We start from the raw sequence: 26811 nt of genomic DNA on the forward strand, positions 1-26811 counted from the left end.
ATTGGGCCTAACAAATGACAGAAATGGAGGCCCAAACAGAAACATGTAATTAGGCCTTGTGGGAGTTTTGGGCTTCACTGACAGGCACAAGGTTGGGCTTTGTTTGGTCAGATTGACAGTTGAGCCTGAACGGAAAAGCTTGCAAATGAACAGAGCTTTTTAATCATCCGTACAAAGAATAACCACCGATTGTAACTTAAGAGGTACTATATCTACGGTAACAAACTCAAGTTGTAGTTTTGGTACCTCTCGGTACCTTTCCAAGGACCATAAAACTTCTGTAGTTAAGTCTGAAACTTTAGAAGCGAACGAGCACTCATGCCGTGAGCCGAGGCAATTACCTGCTGAACTAGAAGTTGCACGAGGACACCAGCGTCCCTCTGCCCGTCTTCGACGAGTTGGTCCAGGTGCAGCTGCCGCAGCGTCAGGTCGAAGTCGCTGCTCCACTGATCCCTTCCGCCGCACGACGTCCCGATGGAGACCAGGCTCTGCCGCGCGCCGCCAGTTCCCCTCCGGCGGCTCCTTCGAGGGCTCTGGATTGAGACAAGTAGCACACAATGAGCTGACACGGATCATCCAAACAAATCATCGTGGACTCATCGTGAACACCATGCACCTGTGTGACTCGCACTTTCTTCGGTGGCAAGGTTGCGTAAGCGTCGTCTTCAGTCGGAAGCTGCGCGTGAACGGCGAGGTTTCTGCATCTGGCGCAGCTTCGGGATCGGGTTCGGGAGCAGCCTCAGGGCGTAGTTGCAAGCTCTCGCCATGATCTTCGGGCTGTGCAGTGGAGCAGAGATTGAGCTAGTAGGCTGCGCAGTGGCGCTCAAGTCCTCAAGATATTACTGTTACCTTATCAGCTTATCTTTTGCTCCACCGTGGCGGCAGTGACATGTAGCGCTGGTTCATGTTGGGTTTACGCAGTAAGACCACTCTCAATATCTTATGTCTTAGCTGATGTCTAAAAGAAGAAAGAGTAAGATATTAATATTAAAAAATAAACTTACAATACATGTATATATGTTTCTAGTTTTTTAAGTCTCCTAAGACAATTAATTGTCTCATAGTTGTCTAGAATTACTCAAATAACTAGTGTTTTTCATAAGAAATAAACTTATTCTCTCTTCTATTTAAATTGCTTACCACATCAGATTTTTCTTAGATAAACACTTAATTAATACCTAAGACATAAGTCAAGGCGGAACATTGAGAGAGGCCTAACGGGCGTTAGAGCTAAATTTGAGTTAATTCGATAGAATCATTAGCCTAATGAACATAAACAGCTGAAGATCATTACTAACTCAATTGCAAGATGCCTCGATGGGCTGGGAAGACCTTGTGCTTGCTTGATGCAGGCGTGTGTTGTTAGTGTGGGATCATTGCCGAGCTTCTCCTTCTTGCAGCGCCATGAACAGGGAGGTTGCCGGTACAGACAATCGGCGATCGGCTTGGCCTTCAAGTCACTCTGAGCCACCCCTTTATCATTAAGGTTTAGTTAGTGCTAACTAACATGAACACACTAACTCAAATACCCATCATCTTTCTGTAGCGTCAGGACTCTTTCTTATAGGCTTATGTAATCTGGGATCAAGCCGTTGAGTCAGTTATTGACTGACCGATCACAACCACTCTCTCGATCAACCGTGGCCTCGTTCTTATGGTTTGCAGTTAGTCAAGATCATAACCAATAACAACAGGGACTGAACCGCATACTTCGGTGTGTCCTTAGTTTTTTTACATACTACATGCATGCCCTCCTTGAAACATATAATACATGGCTTTTGTTTTGAAACATATAATACATGGTAGACTAACGAGGTAAGGTTGAGGACGGTGCTGTGTTCAATGGTGGCTAGGTTGAGTCCATGGACCAGGGGTTCCACGTCTAAGTTGGCCAAGGAGATTAAATACCAACTATATTAAAACTAGGTGCCAAATGGTCATATAAGCAATAAAATTTCTCTTGAATAACACAAGGAATTGAAATGTGTGTGTGTGTGTATGTGTGTGTGTGTGTGTATATATATATATATATATATATATATATAGAATCATATGGAATATTAGATTTTATGTCGATTCAACGACTTATGATCTTACCATCAAGTATCCGGTCTAATTTAGAATCTGCGATTTTGACAACCTTAGTTGAAGCTCAAATACCCACTGGTCCTTGATGTCAACAGTAATTTACGCAAAAAAAATCCAATTGCAGCTCTTAGAAGAGGGGGAAAAAGAAATTCAATCACATCGTGATGATAAATGGACCTAAAGAAAAGCTAGGACATTTAGCAAAGAGCATAGAAAAGATTTGTAAAAATTTTAGTATATCAATAAAACGAGATACCGTTATATACACTATCTCTGCTACTTAAAAAAATCTCAATAGATCTCACACCACCTGAATCCATGCCCACCCCTAATCCATCCACCCTCTTCACTCACCTTTTCATCCGATGGCCCCGCCCCTTCCTCCCTTGAAGGACAACGTGGCTTGCACGAGCCTCACTTCCCTCGCCCGCGCCTTCCTTCCCATAGGACGCCACCGCTAGCACGAGACTCACCTCCCTCGCTCGTGCTTTCCTCCCCTGCAGGACACCGCCGGCGGCACGAGCCTCACCTCCCTCGCTCGCTCCTTTGGTCAGTCCACGCAATCCTCCCGGCTGCATCAGGCAAGTTTCCCTCCCCCAGTATTCTCCTCTCCATTGTACCCACCGCGTCTACGTCGCCGGTGGCCTGAGTGACAACCTCTTCAACTGCGATCAGCTGCAGTATGTGGACGCCTCCTCTACGACGATCAGCGGTGGCTCCACAAATGACGCCTCCACACCAATCCGCCTGACTCCATGACGATTAGGGGCATCTTCAAATCAGGTACACCTATAATTGATGCACGCCCTGTGCTCGATAGAATTACCAATAGATGAACATGCCGTCAATATATTCTTTTTTTTCTCTCTTCTGAGTTGTGAACTATTAATGTTCTTGAGAGCCCATACCAGACGGGTTGGCTTTGACAACAAGAACATGGATTGGCTTTGGGTTTGTTCTGCAATTCAATCTGAACGTTAATTTGTATTTTTTTTATGATAAGGTAATTCTCTTAAGCATTGCCTATGTGTCAGTGCCATTTAAGCACATATTTATACAGAATCAGTGGTCGTGCTGATTTAGCTCTTTGCTTTTGAACTCAGGGTTTGGTATCTGTACTTTTTACCTGAAGGGCTCAATGGTGTGTTTTGCGTATGTATTATTTTTCGTCCAACTCCATATGAATAGATTATGAATTTCGGAGATGTATAGATGTCAAGTCACTTAAAATTTTAGTGAAACAGATGTTTGCACTTTGCTTCTTACCTACAGGAGAACTTGGTGATGTTTTAAAGCTAAAATGCATATATCACTTGTGCTGTTGGGGTACGAATTGATAAAAAAGAATAGCTGCAACTCCCTCAATTACCAATTCCCTGCCCCTAAATTGTTCATTTTTCTCATTTGCTATATAAGCTTCTTTCTAGGCCTTCTACCTTTTAGGAGCTTTATTATCATCTTATCAAATGAAGAATGTTCTAGAAGTAGTGATGCAATATCAAACTAAAGATTTGAAGTTAAGGTTTGCAATTGTCAGCTGCTATTTTTGTGGTTGATCAATAGAATTTTCATGGGCAGGTGGATTAGAGCAGTAGAAGGATAGTTTATTTCCATTATATTGATTTGCACTCACGTATGCTCTGGCCCTGTATGGAAGAAAAACAATGATTCTTTATGTAGGTAAGAAAAAACAATGAATTCTAATTAAGAGCATGGTCTTGATATGCTCAATTTTTCTTCGTAGCTTGATCATATCGTTCTTTCTTAACACCAATGCAGCATGTTCTGTTTCATTCTGATCACATTTATTTAATTTGAGTATGTGCTTTGTGTTGTGTGGAGATAATCTTCAGATGGAAGCTGCCACCCAACTATCGGTCGTTCCTTTTTTCTTACCAAGCAATTATTCAATAAGCAATGAACCTAGGCCCGTTGTGTGTGTAGTAGTCTCATTTTATATGTTCTCTAACTGCGTTCTCTCTTCATTGTAAAATAACCAGAAAACCACCATTTACTGTGCGGCCTCTCTGCAATAAGCTTACAGTATAGTGCAGATACTATGTTGAAACCATAAATTTTAGTGAGATTATGATTATCAATTCTATTACTCGTGTATTCTTAGGATGTTGTACACTTAAGGACCCTGTGTTTCTATGTTCTTGTTGCTGAATGCACGCTGAGTGAGTATATCGGATTGCTAAAATTACTTACGTATTGTTTGTTTGTAGGATGTATTGGAAGCAAGTGCCAAAAATGTTTCATCATTTGTTGCATTTTTGTTTGCTTGATGTGCTGCCCTCTGAGCCGTTGCGATAATCCTCATCATCCGGCATAGATGGAATGAAATAAATGATTATGTCTTCAAAAGAGGATCGTCCCATGTATCAAAGTTTGTTCAGCGTATTTGTCAGGAAGTGAGCAATCGGACTTAGGACATGTTTGTTTGTTGCTTTTGATTTTGGCATATGTGAAAAATTGGGCTTTCTTTTTTAAAAGCTGTTTTTAGATTTTAGTTATTAGTTTTTATAATAATTTTTTAACTTTTTAGCTCATAACTTCTCAGAAAAACTACTCTTGGCTAGGTTCTCAACTAAAGTTCATATTTTTTTTTATAAGCAAGTTTCTGGTTTCTTCAGAAGCCACTTTTTAAAATCCTATTTGTTCTGACTTCTGGCAGCAGAGAAGGCAGAAGCAAAAGCCAGAACAAACAAACTCTCAGGCTAAAATGCGGCCGTTGCCTTTCCTGCTACAGTAATGTTAAGTATTTTTCCCCTCTAGGTAGCTACTTTTTCATTGTTCTCTTATAAACTTAGTCAACTGCCTTGTGTTGGCTAGTGGGTGGGTTAGTTGAAAAGTTCTTTCCCTACCGTGTGAAGCGTGCAGACGAGCTGCGAAGAAGAGGGCTCGAAGGGTGTCGGCCATGTCATAGGGCATCGTCTTGTCATTTCCTCGTTGGATTTGTAGTGGACGTCGTAGTTTCTGGGAGAGAGGTTAGGAGGAGAGGAAGGCAACACCAGATCTCTAGCTGCGTGCTTGCGGCACGGTGGCTTGATGTTGTAGCCTTCCCTCGTAGATGTGATTGAGGGAGGGAGGATGGAGGAGGGGCAGCTAGGTTGAACGGAGTCCCTACGACTGCTAGCCAGCAGAGGTGGAGGGGATAGGGATCCTCTGACTTCACCTGATAATGTCATGGGCGTGCAGTCGTCTCTTCATCCGTAGTCAAAATAATCGTGTTTGAGTAAAATTCTCCTATTGGCAAAACTGCTCCAAAATTACCATTTTTATTATAGATCTACTGGAGTACCAGAAAAGTAAATGCTCGGACTCACATCACTCTGTGAAATATTAGGTGCATGTGATCTTTAGGATGTCATGAATGGTGGCCCTTTAAATTCAATTACCATGAACTACCTTGTATCCATATGTTCATGTCTTGAATATTTTCTTTGCCCAAGTGCCCATGCATCATTTGGAAATTACAGAGCATAAATGTTGTGGGTGCAAGGTAATCTTCTATTGTAGCCTATTATGTGGTATTCGGTCAAATATATTGCTTTGTGAAAAAAAATTGCTATCATTGCAATACACGAATATATTTAACTAGTCTCCTTGGGCCGTGGTCTACCCACCCGGCTCGGCCTGACACAACCGCACATGTGGCGCCCGCTCCCCTTCTGAACATTAGTTTTAGGCGGGCTCGAACGTGGCACCCGCTCCCCTTCAATTGAAGGTCAGTAGGCCTTATTGAGAAGCAGAGAAAAGGAGGGCTAGAACCAGTTCATTTCGGGCCATGGTCTACCCGCCCGGCCCGGCCCGACACAACAATCGCGCATGTGGCGCCGAGCTTTGCCCACGTCTGATCCCGAGAATCATGAAGACGATGGAAAGGAAGATCGTACGGCCAGGATCCGTCTACGTTCTGGTTCCTGACAATCCATGGTGGCAGAATATACGGCCCCGGTCCTGCTGACTGCCTGGGCAACTTGCTAGTGGTGGCCGGCTGTGGGCACATGGAAAAACGTCCGCGATCTCTCGTCGTGGCAGCCCGGGGTACAATGGATCACCTGCGCGCATCACCATCCCCTGCTGCTGCACTACCGGCCATCAGACTTTTTGGCACCTGCCACTTGATGCTCTCAACAATCACAAGTGCCCCCTCATTCAGAGTCATTTTCACTTTTCGGCCTTCAGAGGCAGCCCACTCCGGCGACCCTTTTCGCAGCCATTTGGACGCATCGGCCAAGCACCGATCTTCTCTCAAAGGATCATCATCGATCACATTCTAACGTGTACCCGACGTGCTGATTTTTTTTACACCCAAGTCCCTTTCTCGGGACCTGCATTAAAAACTTTAAATGAAGGTGCATGTTTGAGATCAAACTCTGGACCGATAAGGTCGCGTTCGTGCGCACCCGACGTGCTGATTTGTTGAGTAGCTAAAGGTGGAAATGGCGTGCCACGTCCAAACGCCTGCTGCATGCGATCCTATTCCGCACGCACTGGCCAGTACTGCAGTTTTCACGGCTGATTCGTCCATGTGCGTGGAATGGAAATGCAGCTATCGGCCATCGGCGGCCGAATTTCCTGTCGGGGAGACGCAAGAATCCAGTTGCAACGATACACGTCCCCAAGAACCAGATCGGTGAAAATTGAGCTCTGAAGGAAGCAAATTGAGAGTCTGGCTCGTGTTCAGGCCTTCAGGGGCAGTACCTTTTGTTTCGTTTCTTTTTATCGTGCCGACCGGAGAGTCAGATTCAGAAAGTACATTTTGTTTTGCTCTGTTTAATCCTGCATGATTTCTACAGGTACTGCATGCCGAAAACGTGGCACTTTGTATTTGCCTAGTACTCCATCCTTTAAAAATAGTAATCATATTTTTTACTCGTTTTTAAAGTTAGATTTTAATTAAAATTTTCTCATAAAATATATTATTTATAGCTACATAAACTATATAATGTAAAATAATTTTTTGATTGTGAATATAGTTATATAATTTTTATACATTAGATATTCTTATAACTTAATTAAATATTAATCAAAGTGTATAAAATTTGATTTTTCTAAAAAATACGTATACTATTTTTTAGCGGATGGAGTAGCTGGTTCCAATTCGTTACGTTGCATTTTCTATCGAATTGCGCACGCCCTCGCATCTTTTGCTGACGAGTGCAAGGATGATCAGGTGTCCTGAGAACATGGCACTGAGATTTTTGTCGCAATCCCTTGATTTCATTTTGCTTTTTTTTTAGCACGGGAAAACCCTTTCGATTATAGCATAACGGAATTAAGTCTTTTTACAACAAAAACGGCCAGCACATAGGGAAAGTGCAAATAGAGTACCGAATGCTACCAGAACAAACTAATCAAAAGGAGACGATAGATGAGACTAAAAGTTTGACTACCCATACATGTCATCGGCCAAACAAAACAAACAAGACATAGTTGAGATCACAGAAGTTCGGGTGACATCAAGCCGCAACACGGACGATATGTAAAACTGCATGAGGCCCTATCAGCATCATCTTGCACCCGATCTTCTTCCAGCTAAGTATCTCCCGGGAGCATTGTTGTTGAGCAGCAAGTATCTGAGTTACCGTCTGAAGAAGGCCCTGAGCACTATGCAATAATTCTTGCTTGCTCATATCTTTCAACAGATCTCCTAAATTTTGAGAAAAGAACAAGCATAATAAACTATCTCACTCGGGTCATGAATCAATTTGTTTTCGAAGCAAGCCTTATTTCTAACTTTCCAGGTTGACCAGCATATTGAAGCCAATCCAATCACATAGAAAGACTGTCCGTTAAGCAAATAATTTCTAATCCAGGAAAGGTATTGATGAAAAGAATTTGGAATCGTATCAGCATCAATACAAAGTGCCACAATCCCCCCAACATACTTAACAATGGGGCATAAGAAAAAGAAGAGAAGAGAACAGGTTTCAAGATGGGTACATAAAGTACAGTGGCAAAACTCTGTAGGTAGAGGGAGCTAGCTAGCGGGAATTCGACTCCTGTTTCGCACTCTAAAATATTTTCAAAGTAGACCAGTAGAAAACCGGCGAAAATTCGACTCTCGTAGAAAAAAAGACAGGTTTCAAGATGGGTACATAAAGTACAGGTCACATCCCCAATCCAATTGTGCTGAAGCAAGTTGTCTTTAGTCAAACAGGCATTCTGTCCCAGAAACCAAAGAAATACTTTGATCTTATAAGAGGAATTTTAGTTTCCCAAATATAAGGGACAAGGTGGTTACGAGAATCTCTCACAAACGAATTGTTCAACCTTGCTAAGATGAAATTTGGCGATAGATCGTAAATTTTGTTAACATGGATCGTAACCATTTTCATGGTGAAGAAAAAAAAGGTAATGTACATGTACGTTCACGTGGATCACTACAATACGCTGTATATTTGCATCAACAGCGGGTGATCTCTCTTAATCTCGTCCACGAAAGACCTGACGTTCCTGTCCGCCGAGCGCCTCGCCTCCGCCGTCACGACTTTCCCACGCAACGCAGTGACCTTCTCCTGCAGGCGCCTCCCCTCGTCGCCTTCCATGATCTTCCCGATGCAGCCCTTCACGTCGTCCCTTCTCATGCTGCCGAGCTTGAGCCCGATCTTCCACAGGCCGGTGATGTACGCGCAGTTGATGAACTGGTCCCCGGACACGGGGTAGCACAGCAGCCGCACCCCGTGCTGTATGGCCTCGACGGTGGAGTTCCAGCCGCAGTGCGTGAGGTAGCACCCGACGGCGCCGTGCCTGAGCACGTCCTCCTGCGGCGCCCAGTCCACCACCTTGCCGCGCCCGGTGGCGGCGGCGCGCTCGGCGAACCCGTTGGGGAGGCCGGCGCGCCACGAGGGGTCCCTCTTGAGCGCCCACAGGAACGGGCGGCCCGTGGCCTCCAGCCCCAGCGCCAGTTCGCGGATCTTGTCGGGACCGATCGGCCCGACCCAGCTGCCGAACGAGACGTACACCACCGACCCGGCGCGCTGCGCGTCCAGCCACCCGATGCAGGTCGAGTCCGCGCGCCACATGCTGGGGTTCTTGCTGCACGGTTGCTGCTGTTTCGTGAACTCGGCGCTGCTGATGCCGGGTAGCAACGCCGGTCCTACCGGGAGGATCTGCGGGCCCTGCCGTGCGGGGCGCTGCACGTCCTCGTCGGCCGCGGCGGCACACCCAGCCTCGCCCGGGAAGGAGTTGACGAGGACCCACCGGAAGCTCCTCGAGCGGTGCAAGGTCTGGAGCCAGAAGGCGAACCTCGATTTCTGGGTGGCATTGTCGCCGACGAGCCACGGCAGCTCCTTGGTGCGCAGCTCCACCTGTGCCGGCAGAATCTGGAGCCCTCGGATCATCTGGTCCTCCATGTCGTATTGATTCGACGAGATAGGTGTACCTTCACGACAGAAACCAGCAGTTCGTTCAGGGAAACATTACGCGGCAAGTGCATATATAATTAATAGCAGTAGAAGATTATTCCTCCAAGGTTCTATGTACGTAGCAAAGTACATGTCCGTATATGCAACTCACTCGATGGTGGATTCGTGATGATGCTATGACTCGCGCGTGTCGACACGGCACGCACTAGACCAGGCTCTCGGACGACGCAGGCACCGACACGTACGAAGGGCTATCCATCACCCGACGTGGTGACTGGGGATGCTTCACCATGCAAGCCAGCCACCAGCTAGCTCCATTCCATCGACCGATAGAGTTGCCAGTCGCCGTCACATCGCTGTACGTGTTTACTGCTGGACCAATCGCCCGGGGAGGACAAGCCATCTTGTCGTCTTCCGCCCAGTTGCCAAGTGCTGAAGTGCACATCCCGTGCCATTATAGGAAGATTATCCAGAACTCCCCATTTAACGAAAAAGATACAGCTCATTTTAACTAGTTTCTTTCGGCGAGCACATGGCCACCAAGCACCAGCAAAGAAAAATGCTCGAAAAGGGGCGTGAAGATTTCTGTATTTGGCTTCTTTTTTATAACACGAACTCAGGCCCTAGTTATTCTTTATTATCTACCCCGGATCAATGTGCAGATGTATTGCATATCTTGCCACGTCATACTGAAACTGGCTTTTGGAGGGGGGGGGGGGGGGGAAACATCATGGAGGAACTGGAAGTGGAAAGGAAGGAACATATCACGTGTCGACTGCCGATGGAGATGAAGTCAACTTTGCGAGATGCGAGATGATCCTGCTGGGCCGAAACCGAGCTGAAAATGCACGACGAGGTGCAGCTAAAAAATAGTGGGAAAAAAAATGTGGAGCTGGCCCAGCCGCGGCAGATGGATCGGATCCAGAGCATTAGGATAGTACTAGTTTGTTGGGTATGACTTGAGAGGGACCAAAATAAGCGATGCATGAGAGGAAGCTATCGCATGACGCATCGCACACTGCCTGGAGCGTGGAGCCTATGATTTAGGATCATGCCTCCCCGCACTATCCAAAAGAATCTCGAACATCGTATTACTAACAGTTGTTGCAGCGCGCGGAATGCATGCATGTAACCCTATTGGCTGCCATGCCAAGCATATGGACTACAAGGAGCATATTATTATTGGTTTTTGGTTTCATCGAGCGCAAGGTCAACTCTGGCATGTTGCATGTCCGGTGCAACGACTCGGAACAAGGGAGCTGTAAGCGCGCGTGTGCGAATGCGATAACATAATTCATACCAGATTCGGAGATGAGCCCCTTCTCGATGAGCTCCGGGATGGCCGCCACGACGCGGTAGCTGGCGAGCATCGCGGGCCAGAACCCGGCGGCCGGCACGCCGCACCGCGCGGCCACGGGAACGGCCCACGAGGCCAGCACGTCGACGACGACGCAGGCGATGGGCCGGCCGCGCGTCAGCATGCGCTCCAGGTGCGCGGGCATGTGGTGCTCCATGGCGTGCGCGATGGCACCGAACCCCGGGGTATCGTCGCCAGCGCCGGCGTCCTCCGTGATGCCGCTGGGGATGGACGCGAGCGCCACGCCGCAGCCGCCGGCGTCTGCGAGACCGGCGATGCGGCGGTGGATGAAGTCCGGGACGGCGACGGTGGCCGCGACGCCGTGCGCGGCGAGGTCGCGCGCCAGGTGCAGCATGGGCGTGACGTGGCCCTGCGCCGGGAACGGCACGAGGAGCACGGTGGGCTGGATCATCACTGCATCGGCCCCCATGCTCACGGACGTCGCGATAGAGGCCTGTAAATGGCTACGTCGTCCTCCGCTTGTGTTAGACCTGCGCGGTCTGGGACTCGGCGAGCTAACGAACCCATCGCGCGCGAAGTTTTATAGCCGTCCGCGGTGGGCTTCGCCGCGCCACTGCCCCGCTGGTTCCCTCACTTACCCGTTTGCTTACCACAAGCGTAAGCGTCACCTTTTCCAGAGGAGTTTGAGGTTCGCTCGATGCGAAGGCCAGCTGGGGCACGGGTTCACATACATGCACGTCAGGCAGGGCGTCGTGCAGCACAGCGTCCGTGTCGTTCCCAGTGATTCGAAGATTGGTCGCGCGTCCCCGTAGGCCCGTAGAGCGTTCGCCGCTAGTAGCTGACAGGGATGCACTCGCGGATCAGTAGCCATAAACTAGCAGACTTTTCATGTTTCTTTTTTTCTCCTCTTCTTCTCGTTTCATGCCCAAAAATTAAAGAAGGGACTTAGAGGGGCTCCCAGGTGCGCCAGTGGATCCGCCCATGCCGGGATGGCTCTATACTGTGTGACTCCTTTTACAGCGCCTGTGGTCGAGAGCGTGATTCATGCGGTGATCACGTCTATGCCGACATGTAAATGACTCGTTCGATTATGTGGGTGGTCAAGCCGCCAAGGTTGTTTCCTTGCGAATTCTAGCTGCAGGTTGCTCGGAACTTTGGCCTAGTTTGCTGTCATAGAATTTCTCGAGCCATCTGTTCACATCTTCACTGCAACGTATTAGGTTGTGCAAAAACACCTTAACACGCAGTGACTGAGCCACTCCAGACATGCAGTAATCATGTTTCTGTTCTGCATATGTGCGGGGCATTTCCCACGAGGCGGACATGCTAAGGAGCAAAGGCGGAGCGTTGTGGTGACCAAGTTAGTCTGTGGCTCCTCCTACGTCCCCCTAATTTTGATCTAAACTCCGTCGCTGCTAACGAGGATCGGCGAGCTCGATGCGTCAACTTAAAATAGCGAGCCACTACGCGTGCCATCGCCCGCAGGACTGCAGTCCACAGGTGCGATCGAATTGCGTTCTTGCCAGGTGAGACGGAGCTCACCTTTTCGCTTTTGCTGGGCACGGTAAATTGCCAGATTATGTGGTCGGAGTTCGGATGTGCTCATTTGCTCAGGCACCACTGCGTGCCGACCACCGTTGGTTGCAAAGAGTAACATCATCTGCATGCAAAATCATGTATATATATAGTCGCTCCTGGTGTAGGGCTGTAGGCCGTGCAGTGTAGCCATTCAAAACAGCAGATGAGAAAACATTTTTTTTTTAACAGAGTAATATATTTGTTGAGCAGGGACTTGGCGGATCGAGAAGCATAAGGATGTCAAAACACACGTGTGAACACACTGACTAGCTCCTCGATTTTCAATGAACTGAACATTACATATTTGTACACGTGATTGAATTCAAATTCTAACCTGAGAGTATCCGTAAGGAATATTCTGTCACGTTTCTTCAGAGCTCTGAAGTCTGAACTGTACATGTTGACGAGATGCTACCGTCGTTTTCTTGGGCGTTTTCTGTCCAAATCCGGTAATGAAACGAGGCGATATATGCTGAGAACGATTGATTATCATCGGTAGTGTTGTGGTACCAGTGACATGGCGCAAATGCACACACCAAGGACAAAAATAACAGACTGGCAGATTATTTGGCGGCGTGCTCTGTTCATGAATTCACGGGACACTCTTTCTTGTTCACCACCAAATAGTACCTCTTAACCCGTCGTTGAAAATACTAGAAAAGTGTTTCTTTCAGAAAATAGCAGTCGGGCAGAAATGCACCTGCCCATTTTCGTCATGTCCGTTCATATGCAGTACTGGTCGCCGCTGCGCTACGATACGAAACGCTATGCCGCTACTTTTTTTCTTAAAGGAGAGCCAAACCGACCATTTGTAGCAAGCAAACGTCCGCAAGACATCGTTGGAGCCTATGACGAATCATGAGCTGAGAGGAACTGTTGTGAAACCGGCCCCACAGGCCACAGGAGGGGAGGCCAATTCGGCCAGTAAGTCCGACGGCCGGCATGCAGGGGTGGGCCCGCCTCTCCTCAGTGTCCTATTTGATAAATATCTTATTATCAACATACATATAATGGTACCTATCTTATTTGATACATATCTTCTATTATCAAACTTACCTCCGAAATAAGAGGCTTCCTCCACCCCTTTATATACATGTAAATAGTTTTTTCATTGTAAAAAGGAATAAAGAAGAGAGTTATATCCTATATCCCATATCATTTGCTCTTGATTAGATCTGTGATTGCGCTTTGTTTATCGAGAGACGGATAGAGAGGTCCTAACCACTATCAACGTGAATTACAATAGGAACTACCATGTAAGTTATGTACCTTGTAGCGACATTATAGATTTCATTTAAACCATCATTCCAAGTTAAAAAAAAAACACTAAAAGAATTGTCCTGCAAACTTTTCGACCCCTCCCTCGGCTATTCATCATATGGTAAATTTAGACTGAAACCTTCTTTCGTCTCTCCTATCTTCTATGCCACATCAACAATTTATTCAGAAAAAGGACCAACAACATATAATTAAAAATCATTTATCAGCTATTACATGCAACGCAACTAATTTTTCCTCCTCCAATTCCATGGATCCGTTTGGCGGTGGCTTTTAAAAGCACTTTTTTTGTTTTTAGATTTTGATGATGCTAGTTAGGAGTCACAACAATACATTTTTCACTTGATTTGATAAAGATTATCCTAATAGACTAGATTCCATGGCGCAACATAGCACTGTAACCACAAGCTGACCATATGTTTTAAAATGGTTGTGTTCAAACCATAGACATTTTAAAAGTATTTGGAAACTATAGTTGAGTTGAGGGTTAAAAGTACAATTTACCATGAAGCACCAACATGAATGACCACACAAAACAAAGGCCGAACATTTCATGCTCATCTCCCAAAGGGCCCAAACTGCTTATTGAGGCCTAAAAGATCTCCCTGAGAAAGAACCAAAAAGCCCAGCCCATCAGGAAAACAATAACAACCGCACCCCTGCAGCCCCACGCCTGCACTTAGGGGGCTGTTTGGTAGCGCTGTTGGAGCTGAATTTGTGTAGAGTTAATGGGAATGTTATCAAACGTCTCGTTGTGAATCAATTTTATACTAAAATTAGAAGTAATCATTCTCATATTTTATACTGTAAGATGAGAAATAAAAAATCTAGTTTTTATCGATTCTTGACTGATTCTTTTTAATTTTAACATAATTTTTTCTTATAAATCACTTCCACTATTAATATACTAAATAATTTTATAAATATTTTTATCATAAAATCTATTTTTACTGTAAAATCACTTCCATCGTCAAATCAGAAGCTTAAAAAACTCACCCAAACATGCACTTGGCAAACTCAAGATTTGCTCCTCCGCCTCCGCCGTCTCACCTACAAGGCTGCCTCCCCCTCCCACCAATGGCTTCCTCCGGAACGCACCTCCCTACCCCGGCATGCGTGCCCCGGGCCCCCCTCGTCTGACTCTAACCCCCGCCTCCCCGTCTCAGGCTCACCTCGTCGCTGTCGCGCCGGGACCCAACCCAACCCCAATCCCCTAAACCCTAGCGCTGCCGCCGCCGGCATGCTGCGCCGCCTCGCCGCCGTTGCCCCGCGGGCCTTCTCCTCCTCCTCCTCCCCGCACGCGCCGCCGATGGCGGCGTCGGGCTACTCCCCGCGCCGCGAGTATGGGCTGGTGCCCATGGTGATCGAGCACACCTCGCGCGGGGAGCGGGCCTACGACATATTCTCGCGCCTGCTCAAGGAGCGCATCGTCTGCATCCACGGGCCCATCACCGATGACACGGCCTCGCTCGTCGTCGCGCAGCTGCTCTTCCTTGAGTCCGAGAACCCCGCCAAGCCCGTCCACCTCTACATCAACTCCCCCGGCGGCGTCATCACCGCGGGCCTCGCCATCTACGACACCATGCAGTACATCCGCTCCCCCGTCACCACGCTCTGCATCGGCCAGGCCGCGTCCATGGCCTCGCTCCTCCTCGCCGCTGGCGGGCGCGGAGAGAGGCGGGCGCTGCCCAACGCGCGGGTCATGATCCACCAGCCCTCGGGCGGCGCCTCGGGCCAGGCGTCCGACATCGCCATCCACGCCAAGGAGATCCTCAAGGTGCGCGACCGGCTCAACAAGATCTATGCGAAGCACACAGGGCGGGCCATCGACAGCATCGAGCAGTGCATGGAGCGGGATATGTTTATGGACCCAGAGGAGGCGCATGATTGGGGGCTCATCGACGAGGTCATCGAGCACCGCCCTGTCTCGCTTGTGGCTGATGCCGTCGGCAGTGATCTGCCGAACCTTGGTGGAGGCGGAGGTGGGGCGGATAAGGGAACGGAGGAGCCATCCCCCCCGGCCTGATGGATGGTCACAAGGTGCGATCTTCTTTGCGTTCATGTAGCCTTGTTGTTGGATTTAAGGTTTAATTCTTACATGAGGTTAATAACTTATCATTCTAGCTGCTGGGGCTTATTCTCTGGCTGGATTGTTGTTTTGCTACTTGAATTGATCTGTTGCTGATAATGAATGCAATCTGGTTTTAGTCCTGATCCGTGGTTTTGTTAAAGACTAGTTGAATGCCCATATGTTGCGACATGAGCTGAAAATTTGCACAGTGGGGAGCAGGAGCTGGTGTGGTGGCCGGGCGGGGTAGCCCTAACCCTAACCACCGCCTGGCCCTCCTTTTATCCCGCGCACCCCCTCCCCGCTTGGGCCATGGGCCGCAAAGGCCTTAGCCCAGGTTGCTTCAGCTCGGGCAGGACGTGGAGGCAGAACACAGAGGGTGTAGGAAGGCTTCAGGAACCACTTCGTATTTTTTAAGTAGAAGAGACTTATTAGTGTTTGTCTGAAATCAATCTGTCCTGTTTAAAGGATCAAAAATCACATCCTCATTTTGTATTGGGGCTTACCATTGCACGAATTCTGAATTGCTTATATCATTGTATACTGTCTTTTGTACTGTTAGTTGTGTTGTGACTATTAGCTTTATGTGATGTTATTGTACGAAGTAAGTTTGACAGTTCTTCAATGCTGTGCCATCGGCTCAAAGGCAGTTTTGTCTAATGAGAATTGAGTGAGGCTTTCAGTTTATTTCTTTCGTTGGCATATTAGGATACTCAATTTTCTATATCAGAAATTGGAAGGTTAAAATGATACGTGCCATTAGTCAATAATATTCATCCTTTTAACCATATCTCTTATGCATGAATATTTCTAGTATTGTCCTCATGATATACTAATACACATGAAACTGAGCCTAGTCATGCTATGTGGACTAAATGGTTAAACCACTGAATGTTCGGATAAACTGGAAATGCAGGCTGATCCCCATATTTCTGAACTCTGAGTATGGCTTCTCTGTTGAAGCCTACAAAGCTTGTAGCAGTATAACAGGTTGTGACAGTTTTGGGATCATTAGGAGCTTTCAAGGACCTAACTCTTATAGCTAACACCACAAATAACTGAACATTCTGAGACGCTGACAACAATATGTGTTTCATTTAGAGCTTACTAGGGCTTAGATTCGGTCAAATAATTTGGTGCATCTGATGTTAATAGGAAGGACAAAGAGCTTATCTCCACTCTCCAGAGCTGACTTAAAAGGTAACATCTGGCTCATTTATGGCTTGATGGCCAATGGCCTACATTTTAAGCCACCGTACCATGAAGTATGCACAGTTATTTTGTCTTTTCAAGAGCTCCAAAGGAGTTGAAGATTGAAAACGATTTCTCTTGCCTGATTCATGTTACTACAACTATTATTAGCTCTTTTGTCAATTAGCTTGTGTAAACTTATCTGGATGACACATGGACACCACACCCTTTTAAATCAATATCTACTACTAGTTGGTTATATATCATAAACCCCTTGCCGTCATATTTGCTTTTGGTTGTGCAAGAAACAGATTACATTCTGTTTGACATGTAGAATAGTAAAACTAAAATCTGTGTAAATCACCAACTCTATGTGCAGGAATATTGAGCACCCAACTAGATGTTCAATTTGGCCAAGAATTTATACTATAGAGTTCCAAATTATGTGAGCTTGATCCTGGTCTGGTCCTGTGAACTGGAGATTTTATGGTATCAACAGTATTTTCCTGTCAATAAAACACAAAAGTGAGTTCATGAACATTGATAGGTAGCTTTCTATAGTTTAAATCTGCCATTTCTGATTCCTCTTTGTGCGCCAGAGCTATATTACTGCCTCACTGCTTGGTTCTTATAATAGTTCTTTTTTCGAGTAGTTGTTCTTATGACAGTTGGGAGCACTTAATCTTATATGATCCTTCTTATGTTTTAGCCTCCCATGCTTGACTTTTGGAGTCTGGTACTTGTTTGATGTGTGATCTTGATCACAGCCGAGAATTTGACCACATCATTTCTTTGTTTTGTTTCAGATGGAGCAGTTTTCTGCACTCCGTTCTCTGTCGATGATGTGACATTTGTAGCATGTGTTCAGCTACTTCATTTAGCAGTTTAGCACCCTTCAAAGAAGAGTTTTTGTTGACAGTTAGCTCACCTTACTCTTTCTGAAATGACTATGGGCTTTAGATGCTGTTTCCATTGATAGTTTGTCACTCGTTGAGGGCGTGATTGTTTCATGTGATTTTCAGAAAACGGTGACTTGTAACTTCTGAGGCTCTAGTCGCAGTGAGCCGCCAGAGTAGAAAATCACCAGGAGGTGGCTACTGCGTATCGAAACCACAGCGAAACGCCTATGAAATTCATATTCCTTGTTCCCGTTCTCTAGTCCTCTTGGTGGCGGATTTTGTCTGCACAGCAAGCTTGCAGGAAATGTGCTCAGCTAGATGGATTCCCATTTTGTCAGTACAAGTTACAGTGGTACATTCACATAACGCCATTGCAATCGCATTACCCAGTCAAACCCTAGCTTGTAGCTAAGCATAACGATCTACTACTACTTCAGCAGCAGACGCAGCGAGGAGCAGCAGCGATAGCTGGCTAGCTGGAGCGTGAGGCCGGCAGGGCCTGGCCCCGGAGGAAGTGGTAGAGCATGGAGAGCGAGCGCTCCGGCGCGAAGAGCGGCACCTGGTGCCCCGCGCCGCGCACCGTCACCAGCGTGAGCCCCTCCTCGTACTCCACCGCCCACCCGGCCACCTGCTGCCTGTAGTACCACGCCCGCCACCCGCCCCACTCCGCCTCCGCCCCCGTCGCAGCGGACCTCCTCTTCATCTCCCGCGGGCGCAGCCCCATCGCGTTGATGCTGTACCGCGTCGACGTCACCGGCACCCGCCCGTCCGTGTCGCCGCTGCAATGTGCCATCCCGCGGTTTGGTCGGGTCACATGGTTCAGCATGAGTAAGGCTGTAAAATGCTCGAGCGTATGACGAGTGGTTACTAGCTACCGCGCAAAGTTAAGTACCTGTAAACCCAGACGCGCAATCCGGCTCCCATGAGCTTCTTCAGGATAGGCAGTACGGTTGCCGGTGAGTCGTTCCATTTACGTATGACCTCACTGCAGCACAAATACATTAAACAATCGTCCATTGTAATTACGATCTGTCAGAGCGGATGCTGAAACTGTGCAGCTTTGCACGCAGTAGGTCGGTACTACTAAAAGTCTACGATGCATGGTCAGTCGGTACGTGCAACACAGAGGAGTCAATGTGCATCAGATCTGAGAATGGTGCAACACAGAGGAGTCAATGTGCAACACAGGGATGGCGCTGCTAATGCATTCATGGTGGCAGATGGATGAGTCATTGCCGGATGGCAGCGAGCAGCCGAGCAGTGCACACGGTCGGAAGGATCGTATTCGTAGGCTGCGATTATGTGCAGAGAGATTAACCGCGGAGTCGAGCGTGCGGACCTGCAGGGCGAGTACGGGTAGGGCAGGCCTGTCCGGTTGGCGTGCAGCGCGCGCTGCACGTCCCCGCGGTTGAAGTACTTGGTCACGTATGCTTCCGTGCACGGGTCGTATCCCGCCGGCACACGCTTCATCCTGTGCCACGCATCCTGCTCGCGTGCCATCACCGCGAATAGAAAAGAAATCGATCAGTCAAGATATTTGTGGCATGTCGTGCCAGCGAGGGAAAAAGAGCACGTACATGCTTGGAGAAGAGGCGCGGCGCGGCGACGAGCCTGGACGGCCGCCGCGGCGTCGCGCCGGCGCCAGCGGGGGAAGGGGAAGGGGAGAGGCACGTCGGCGTGTAGATGCTGTAGATGTCGATGTCGTCGTAGGCCCCGAGGAAGGCGCGGAGAGCCGGCGAGCAGCCCTTGCCGGGCCTGCCGCCGTCCGCCGCCTCCTTGAAGGAGTCGCACTCCCGCCGCACCGCCGAGTAGAGCTCGTCGGAGATGATGGCGTGGCTCCACGCGTACTCCACCATGCCCAGCTGGTCCGTCGCGTCGTTCAGCACCGCGTTGCCGATCTGCTCTCATACCGAGCAATTTCAGCATGCGAGGAGGGGGAAAAAAGGAGAAGGGACAAGTGAAATCGTCTCAGATTCATGTAAACTTTGCAGAAATGTTTTTGCTTTCGCAGGGCGCATGATCCATGCGTGAAAATGAAATTATTACTGCCACAGCTAAAAAGGTTTGACACCAACCGTGCTTTTTACCATGTTGGTTATTGGATGCTTACAAACTAAAGCAGGTAAAAGCACGTTCAGTGGGGTATATCCGCATGCACGCTTATGTCCATGTTGGTTATTGGATGCTTACAAACTAAAGCGAGTAAAAGCACGTTCAGCTGGGTATATCCGCACGCACGCTTATGTCCATCTTTAGAATCATCTTCTTTTACCACAGCGCTTTGCCTTTTCTTCACTTTATCTTTCTAGAACTTCACCCTAATGTCAGGTTTGCTGCGTAAAAGCTGCAACTTAGCGATCCTAATGCGTGGCATGATTGCAAGCCTAAGAGGTTCCAACTTTCTTTGTCAAGTTCGCTTGTGAGAGAGCTCAGGCTTACCATGAAACCTTTGATGTTGATGACTCTGTCTCTGCTTGCTCCTTTGTTCCCCTCGTAGATAAGTTCCGCGAGCTGTGGGACATAGTGCCCTACAAAGGCGTATCATGGCAGATGCAGTAACGGCCCAGGTTAATTTTGTTGCCACAGATCACGATGCAATGTATTTTAGTTGTGTAGGGAAAAAAAGAGAGAGAGAAAAAAAAAGAAACAGGGGTTTTGGTCTGTACCAGCATAGCTCTCTCCGGCGATGTAGAAGTCGCGGCTCTTGAACTCCGGGAACTTGTTGAGCCAGTTGAGGAGGAAGCTGTACGAGCCCTGCGCCGTCACACGGTCGCCGAGCCGCCTCAGGTCAGACGTCCGGTTGGTGTAGGAGAAGCCCACGCCCACCGGTGTTTCGAGGAACAGCAGATTCACAGCTGAAAACAAGCACAATTCAACGCCCAAATCAGACAAGACTTGATGAAAGATTCAGAGTTCAATTAGTAGCAGAAATTGCCAGTGTGTTTGCTTGCTTGCCTTTGTTCCACGAGTAGGCATTGAGAGTGAGGTTAGTGCCGTAGCTCCTGACCAGGAACGGGCCCAGCTCCTGGGCAGCACCGTAGGCAACGGAGGAGCATCCAGGCCCTGTAATGGCACGAAACATACAGGAATGGCTCCATCAATCACCAGAGAAATCTTTGAGCATGCAGTCCAGTCGCTACAGTGTACACTGTGAACTACGGAGTAGTATACTTTTGCCGCTCTGCAGCCTTATCTGTTGTCGATTTGCCACTACAGAAGCTCTCAGATGGCCTACGCGTAGGCTTTTTAAGTACTGTGTAGTATATCTAGCAAATTAAACTGATGGCTTACTGAAAGACAAATGCAAAGGTGAGGACAGAGTGGAGAGCAGTAGATGGACAGCTGATTTGCCAAGTAGAAAGGGCTCTCTGCCCGTCCCTGCCGGTCAAAACACAAAGACTCGTACTTCCATGTAATTAACTAATTCTAGTACTATTTTTTGCACTATTTAATGGTACTAACAAAATAGCCATGCTCACATTCCTACCTTATGTAAACAATAAATTATGACTGAAGCTACTATTCTGACACTGATACGCACAACAAAAGAGTACTACTAAGCTCACCCGCAGTGTGTGCCAAAATGTTTGTAAGCCAAAAATATTGTCCTGAATCATCTCTAACTATATTTTTTTATTTTACTCTTTTTTATTTCAATTTTCATTCTCATTCTTTTTATTTTCTCTCATCTCAAACAATTTCACTTCGAAAGGATTCGTAAAGAGAAAGAGAAATAATTTTATCTGGAAAGGAATGACTGTGTGAATTCCTTCGTGATAGGAACCGTGAAGGGAAACCGTTGGAACGTTGAAGAAAATAAAATTCCTTTCGTGAAGAAATTCTGGACCCTGATGGGAAATAATTGAAGATAGTCTTAGACCAACTTCAACCGTGTTGCTACTCAACTCACAATCCATAAAAATAGCGAATCGAAAAAAACTTACTCTAATCAGCTCCTTATTCTCCCTCGTTACTTTTTCGGCTCCTCATTTTCTCCTGTGCTCACTACTTTCGTTAGATAGAAAAGGAGCTCGCTATCTTCTTCGTACGCACGCCCCCTAATTTGAGGGGAGTGTCACTTCACGCCATCTCCTTGCGCCCACCACCTTGAGTGTGTGCGGCACGCTGAGGGGCCCACCGGTGACGACGCCTAGGGTGTGGCTGAGTGACAAGCGCCAGCTGGCGTATGTGGAGTCAAGGGTGCGGAAGGATGACTCGAGAGAGGTGAGGCGCCCGAACATGGCCAACGGTAACGACACGAGGGTGGACGCGATGCGGCGACGGTGCTCAGGAGTGGAAGAGAGAGATGAGCGGTGGGGAAAGAGCCTGCTGGTTGGATTAGGTTAGCTTGAGGAATTTGGTACTAAAACAAAATATAGGGAGCGAAATTTAAAGAATCGATTAGAGCATGTAGAGAAATAGAAAAAAAAATATTTTATAAGACTTACTATACGATGATATAATGAGCCGGATTTAACAACTCGATTAAAGATGCTCTTAGGACCCAGCCTTATACATTACAAAATGAAACCTTATTGTCTATTTCTAAACCAATAGTTAAGTTTGAGATCAGATCTTAAATAATAAAATATTATTTGTACATTGATTCTTCACTTTCCCATCTACCATATGTCAACTGCTACCAACTGAAACCGTTGTGATTTTTTTTTTTTAATTTTCACGTAGGATATAACTTAGAGTCTAATTTAGATCTCAAACGTAACATAAACAGATTTTAACCGTAACAATTGGATTCTGTATTCCGAAGCAACACATGCTAATTGCTAAAATACTCACACATATGCAATTATGCATAAGCATTAGGTTGTACTTATAATATTGACATTTCTACTCTTTATTTTTTTTTTCCTTTTCTTTACTGCAATGTCTTTGGTGGTGGTGCCCCCATTAGCCTCTCTAGATCCATGTGAACGAATGCTAAAGGACAAGCGAAAGAGAGAGAACAATATCTGGTCGTCTGATCAGTAACACTGTTAAGGAGTGCTGCGGGGGTATTCTCCAAAAAAAAAGAGGAGTGCTGCAGGGGTGGCAAGAATCCAGGGGAAAACTGCATCGCACTCACTCTGTCCCTCTCTACCTTTGTCCGTGTCGCCGGCTGGAGCGAGCAAAGATTTCTTCCAGGACCAGGATGCACGATCTGCTTCCGTTTGTACGACGGCCTTGAGCCTTCTTCTATCCTTTTGCCCTCTTTTGCAACGTCTTTTCCTGTACCGGGAGGGCTTTGCTGCCCACTGCTCTGAAATCTGAATGCATGCTCTCGGGACCTCGGCTCTTCCTCCACCCCTGTGGATCCTGGTGCTTTGCTTTGTGGAGCTTTTATTACCAGAAAGCATCGTTCTCTCGTTGCAATAGGGTGACCAAACGGCCTGAATGCTTTGCGCTTTCCGACTTGCCGACGCATTTCATGGGGAAAAAGGAGCAAAGAGGATATGCAAAGAACATTGCCGGTCGATGGCAACAATTTTACTTGGATTCGTTTCATCTACTGCCGTTCGTGTCACGTTGGTAGTTGGATGCACAAGAGCATGCCAAGAGATGTAGCCAAATTTGCAAACAAACAACCGCTTCCTCGAAATGCCTCTATCTTTGGTTTGGAGGATTAGAACCAAACGCAAGAATCACAAGTGGACAACAATCACGGGATCTACAGAACTAGGAAAGAAACAACCCGATGGCTGAGAAGTCTGAAAGAATTCGTACCTCCGTTGAGCCAGAGCAGGAGGGGCTTCTTTTCCGGCTCCCTCTCGGCCTCGACGAACCAGTAGAAGAGCGCCTTGCCGCCGCCCGAGCCGACGTCGACGTAACCAGCGTAGTGCTTGAATCCGACCGGCGGTTGCCCGGGCAGGCCGGTCACGAGGTCGGCCTCTGGCCGCGGGCTCCAGGGCGCGCCGGTGGCAGCGGCCGTTGCCGTGAAGAACGCTGTGGCCAGCGAGAGAAACGCCACGGCCACGGCCATGCCCTTGGCCATGGTCCTTTCTATGTGTGCGTCGTAGACTCGTAGTGTGCTCTGCTCGGGGCGTCGGTCGGTTGGTGGTCTTGACTCTGCGCTTTTGAGGGGGCGTGGTGAAATGGAGAGGGAAGGGCGGTTTAAAAACAGAGGGGAATAAAGTGGACGAGAAGGGGTTAGAGCACCTACATCCATAGATATGGGTACTAGAACTGAATGCGTAGCATCAGTGCTAATATTTGTTATTAGTGCTAATTTTATTTTAGTAACAAAATTAATATTTTAAATCGCATGAGCGCCTCTAAAGGAATGCTAAGGGATTAAATAAAAATTGCTAAAAGAGATATTATGCTAGATATCACCTAACTCAATAGGTAACATATGGATGTGCTCTTAGTTGCATTTATTTCATTTAGTAGGGTGGTTTAAAAATAAGTTTGCCAACTGTCGCATAGTTATGCAGTTACGCTAGTACCTTCTTGATTTTTGGGGTGACATTCATAGTTAGATCTCTACAAATTGATTCGTGACCGATGGCAAAAATTTAAAAATAGATAATATATCAGATGTATTTAAAAAATAGATAATATGATGTTGTATTTATAAATGTAGCAAGTGTATTTGACGTGTGGTATATTGAAATCAAGTTTTCGGCACACGGTGTGCCGAAAACATATAGGATAAATAGTATCAGGTATACGGTGTGCTAAATATGTCTAGATACCCTATATTCGACACATGTTGTGTCGAATACAGGCAACAATGTCATATTTAGCACACCATATGCCGAAAACGAGCTGTTTGCCGTCTTCTCTGTCAGCCGGTTCCCTCCCGTGTTGAGTGCATCATGCTTCTGTCAGCCGGCTCCCTATGCCATAATTCAGTGGAAGCACAACAAAATCATATCGATCCACCGGCCTGCAATAATGAAGATGCATGCATGCAGGATTATTATAACTGCATCGCGTTGTGATCGTGCCTTGGCCAAAGTTGATGTCAAAGAAGAAAAAGATTGCAAGAGATTGCTTAAGCCACAAACAATACCATCACACACAATGCATAGCTGTTGAATACCTCGATCATCTCAAGATGGTGGTGAAAGTGGCGACACAAATTAGCAGAAGAATACGGATTGTGCCAGTCAATGCTATCAAGATAAGATGGTTGTCGTCTTCGAGGTGGTGATAAGAAGTTATAAGGATGGGTACAAGTAAATTCACCATCATCTTCACGGTCATCAGTATCCTCCAGAGATGGAGGCCTCGGAGGGAGGGGTCGTTGTGGTATGAAATTATTGTCGTCGTTATCGTCTTGAGCTATCACGGTAGGAGCACATTTTATTCCTTGTTGGTTATATGCCATCTTGATGTGATGTGTGAACGTTCTCTTGCAGTGTTTCTTGAACCTTATCTTGTATTGCTGCTAGAACGTCGAGACATTGGTGGTATGAAATCAGGATCATAATTGTCCTCGTCATTCTGGTTGAATAGTAGAGGGCGCCCATGTACCCCTTAGGTTCGTTGATCTTTGTCGTCTTCTACCTGAATCAGGTATCATACTCCTACCGAATAGCATATACATCATCAGGAAGTTTGGGATGTCTTTGGTGATCAACTCTGCGTCTTTCGAGAACGTCTAACGCAAAAGAGGAGAATTCGAATCAATGGAAAAAAAAAGCTTAGAAAGACTACCATGAGCCATGATAATCATTTCAAACTTCATAGTTTAATAAAAAAAAATATCTGTGATGTTAGTACCATACGATATATTACAAAATAAGTAGTATTGAAAGTACATCTAACCCTTAAATGTAATAATTTAGAAGCTAATGTATCAGTGAAATTTGAGTTAGATTAATGCATTAAGTATTGGAATGATAAATTGGGCCTTTGGATGTCAAGCGGACAGTAAAATTACCCGTCAATGCACACATTGTTATGCATGTTAATTGTGGTATCAGATTAGGATGGTTCATAAATCAAAATTCATATATAAAAAATAGAGGTGTCTCAATGTTCTCAATATGTATTATGTACAAGGTACATTTGGTGGCGAGGAACAACTTTGAATGCAATCTCTCATCTTGAAAATATATAGTCAGGATAAACTCGTGCTATTTATATTAGTATATATTTTAAAAATAATAATTGTCAAAGTGTCTTTATAAACCATGTTTATGTCGTAAATGGGACGCATGTCCCAAAACGACAAAAGAACCTTGGATGGATGACATGAAAATTAGTACTGCTAAGCTAATAAATCACCACTTGGTGATTTAGTGGTGATTTATGTAGTGCTATACGTATAACTAATTGAGAAAATTATGTAAATACCATCGTAAAAGCATCTGAGTTGGAGAATACCATCGCAAAAATCCCGAGTTGGAAACTACCATCGCAAAAGGGCACGGGAATTGCAAAATGCTACCACCATTCAAATTGGAGGATGGCAGCTCCGTTAAGCAAGTGAAAAGACTATGTTGCTATTTGGCGCCGTTTTGTAAGGCTTTTGTAAGTTGGCTGTATTTAGGGATTTTTTACACCCCTTTCCCATCCTCCCTCTCTGCTTGTACCCTTTCAATTAACACCACACTTTATACTTTGTACTCTAACATAAATTAAGTATGACGATCTGATAATGAAATAAATTAAGCTATTTGCAATTTAAAATTACGAAATGCGGGACACGCAAGATAGGTTCTCAAACAAAACACGCAAGACATACTCAAACAGAGTTTTACAACGACAAAATTCCCGCAGCCAGGCACATAGCTCACACAGACACACACACAAATAGACATCAAGTTCAATACACATCCATACAAACAGATATCAAGTTCGGTACACAACCACACAAATAGACATCAAGTTCACCTTTTCTTGCTTGGACTTGAGCAGGATGCAACCAAAGCTCCTTCTAGTGATCTTTCCATCCTCCTAGTAACCGGTCCCGAGCTCTCTTGTGATGCCGTTATGCTCCTCATCACAGGTTCAGGGCTCACATGTGAAGTGTCTCTAACAAAAGACAGATCAGTGGACTATCATAAC

General features: G+C 46.4%; 3 protein-coding genes and 1 pseudogene across 7 annotated transcripts; 1 reads left to right on the forward strand and 3 right to left on the reverse strand.

Moving 5' to 3' along the window:
• Nucleotides 1-243: 243 nt before the first annotated feature.
• Nucleotides 244-767, reverse strand: LOC133923580 (uncharacterized; annotated as a pseudogene).
• Nucleotides 768-8361: 7594 nt separating this feature from the next.
• LOC133924612 (UDP-glycosyltransferase 82A1-like) lies at nucleotides 8362-11424 on the reverse strand. The gene is made up of 2 exons (XM_062370226.1): nucleotides 10765-11424; nucleotides 8362-9481 (listed from the first exon to the last, which is right to left on the reverse strand). The coding sequence occupies exons 1-2, from the start codon at nucleotides 11249-11251 to the stop codon at nucleotides 8481-8483; spliced, it is 1488 nt and encodes a 495-aa protein (XP_062226210.1). The 5' UTR covers nucleotides 11252-11424; the 3' UTR covers nucleotides 8362-8480.
• Nucleotides 11425-14640: 3216 nt separating this feature from the next.
• LOC133924614 (uncharacterized) lies at nucleotides 14641-17907 on the forward strand. Of its 5 annotated transcripts, XR_009910826.1 has the most exons (3): nucleotides 14641-15678; nucleotides 16862-16906; nucleotides 17704-17907. XR_009910826.1 is itself a non-coding variant. In XM_062370228.1 (2 exons), exon 1 carries the CDS (start codon nucleotides 14879-14881, stop codon nucleotides 15662-15664), a length of 786 nt encoding a protein of 261 aa, XP_062226212.1. In that variant the 5' UTR covers nucleotides 14740-14878; the 3' UTR covers nucleotides 15665-15678; nucleotides 17704-17907. The 5 variants fall into 5 exon arrangements, 4 of the variants coding, with proteins under 4 accessions (XP_062226212.1, XP_062226217.1, XP_062226213.1 ...); XM_062370228.1 differs by lacking the exon at nucleotides 16862-16906 and having other exon boundaries at nucleotides 14740-15678; XM_062370233.1 differs by lacking the exons at nucleotides 16862-16906; nucleotides 17704-17907 and adding an exon at nucleotides 17277-17677 and having other exon boundaries at nucleotides 14740-15678.
• A 143-nt stretch (nucleotides 17908-18050) lies between these two features.
• On the reverse strand, nucleotides 18051-23926 carry LOC133924613 (serine carboxypeptidase-like 35). Its single transcript, XM_062370227.1, has 8 exons — nucleotides 23518-23926; nucleotides 20752-20859; nucleotides 20463-20651; nucleotides 20236-20324; nucleotides 19374-19694; nucleotides 19136-19281; nucleotides 18689-18781; nucleotides 18051-18575 (listed from the first exon to the last, which is right to left on the reverse strand). Exons 1-8 carry the CDS (start codon nucleotides 23783-23785, stop codon nucleotides 18269-18271), a joined length of 1521 nt encoding a protein of 506 aa, XP_062226211.1. The 5' UTR covers nucleotides 23786-23926; the 3' UTR covers nucleotides 18051-18268.
• Between the last annotated feature and the right edge of the window lie 2885 nt (nucleotides 23927-26811).

The sequence above is a fragment of the Phragmites australis genome, chromosome 7 (assembly GCF_958298935.1).
Source record: "Phragmites australis chromosome 7, lpPhrAust1.1, whole genome shotgun sequence".
Taxonomy (NCBI): domain Eukaryota; kingdom Viridiplantae; phylum Streptophyta; class Magnoliopsida; order Poales; family Poaceae; genus Phragmites; species Phragmites australis.

What these genes read in the sequence shown, in the direction of transcription:
- LOC133924612 (XM_062370226.1), bottom strand. Translation starts at nt 11,251, where the DNA reads ATGGGGGCCGATGCAGTGATGATCCAGCCCACCGTGCTCCTCGTGCCG. An exon ending in GGGGCTCATCTCCGAATCTG is followed by an intron (nt 9,482 to 10,764) that starts GTATGAATTATG and finishes TCTGTCGTGAAG; the next exon opens with GTACACCTATCTCGTCGAAT.
- LOC133924614 (XM_062370228.1), top strand. Translation starts at nt 14,879, where the DNA reads ATGCTGCGCCGCCTCGCCGCCGTTGCCCCGCGGGCCTTCTCCTCCTCC.
- LOC133924613 (XM_062370227.1), bottom strand. Translation starts at nt 23,785, where the DNA reads ATGGCCAAGGGCATGGCCGTGGCCGTGGCGTTTCTCTCGCTGGCCACA. An exon ending in CCTGCTCTGGCTCAACGGAG is followed by an intron (nt 20,860 to 23,517) that starts GTACGAATTCTT and finishes GTGCCATTACAG; the next exon opens with GGCCTGGATGCTCCTCCGTT. An exon ending in TTGCGCGTCTGGGTTTACAG is followed by an intron (nt 18,576 to 18,688) that starts GTACTTAACTTT and finishes GGCACATTGCAG; the next exon opens with CGGCGACACGGACGGGCGGG.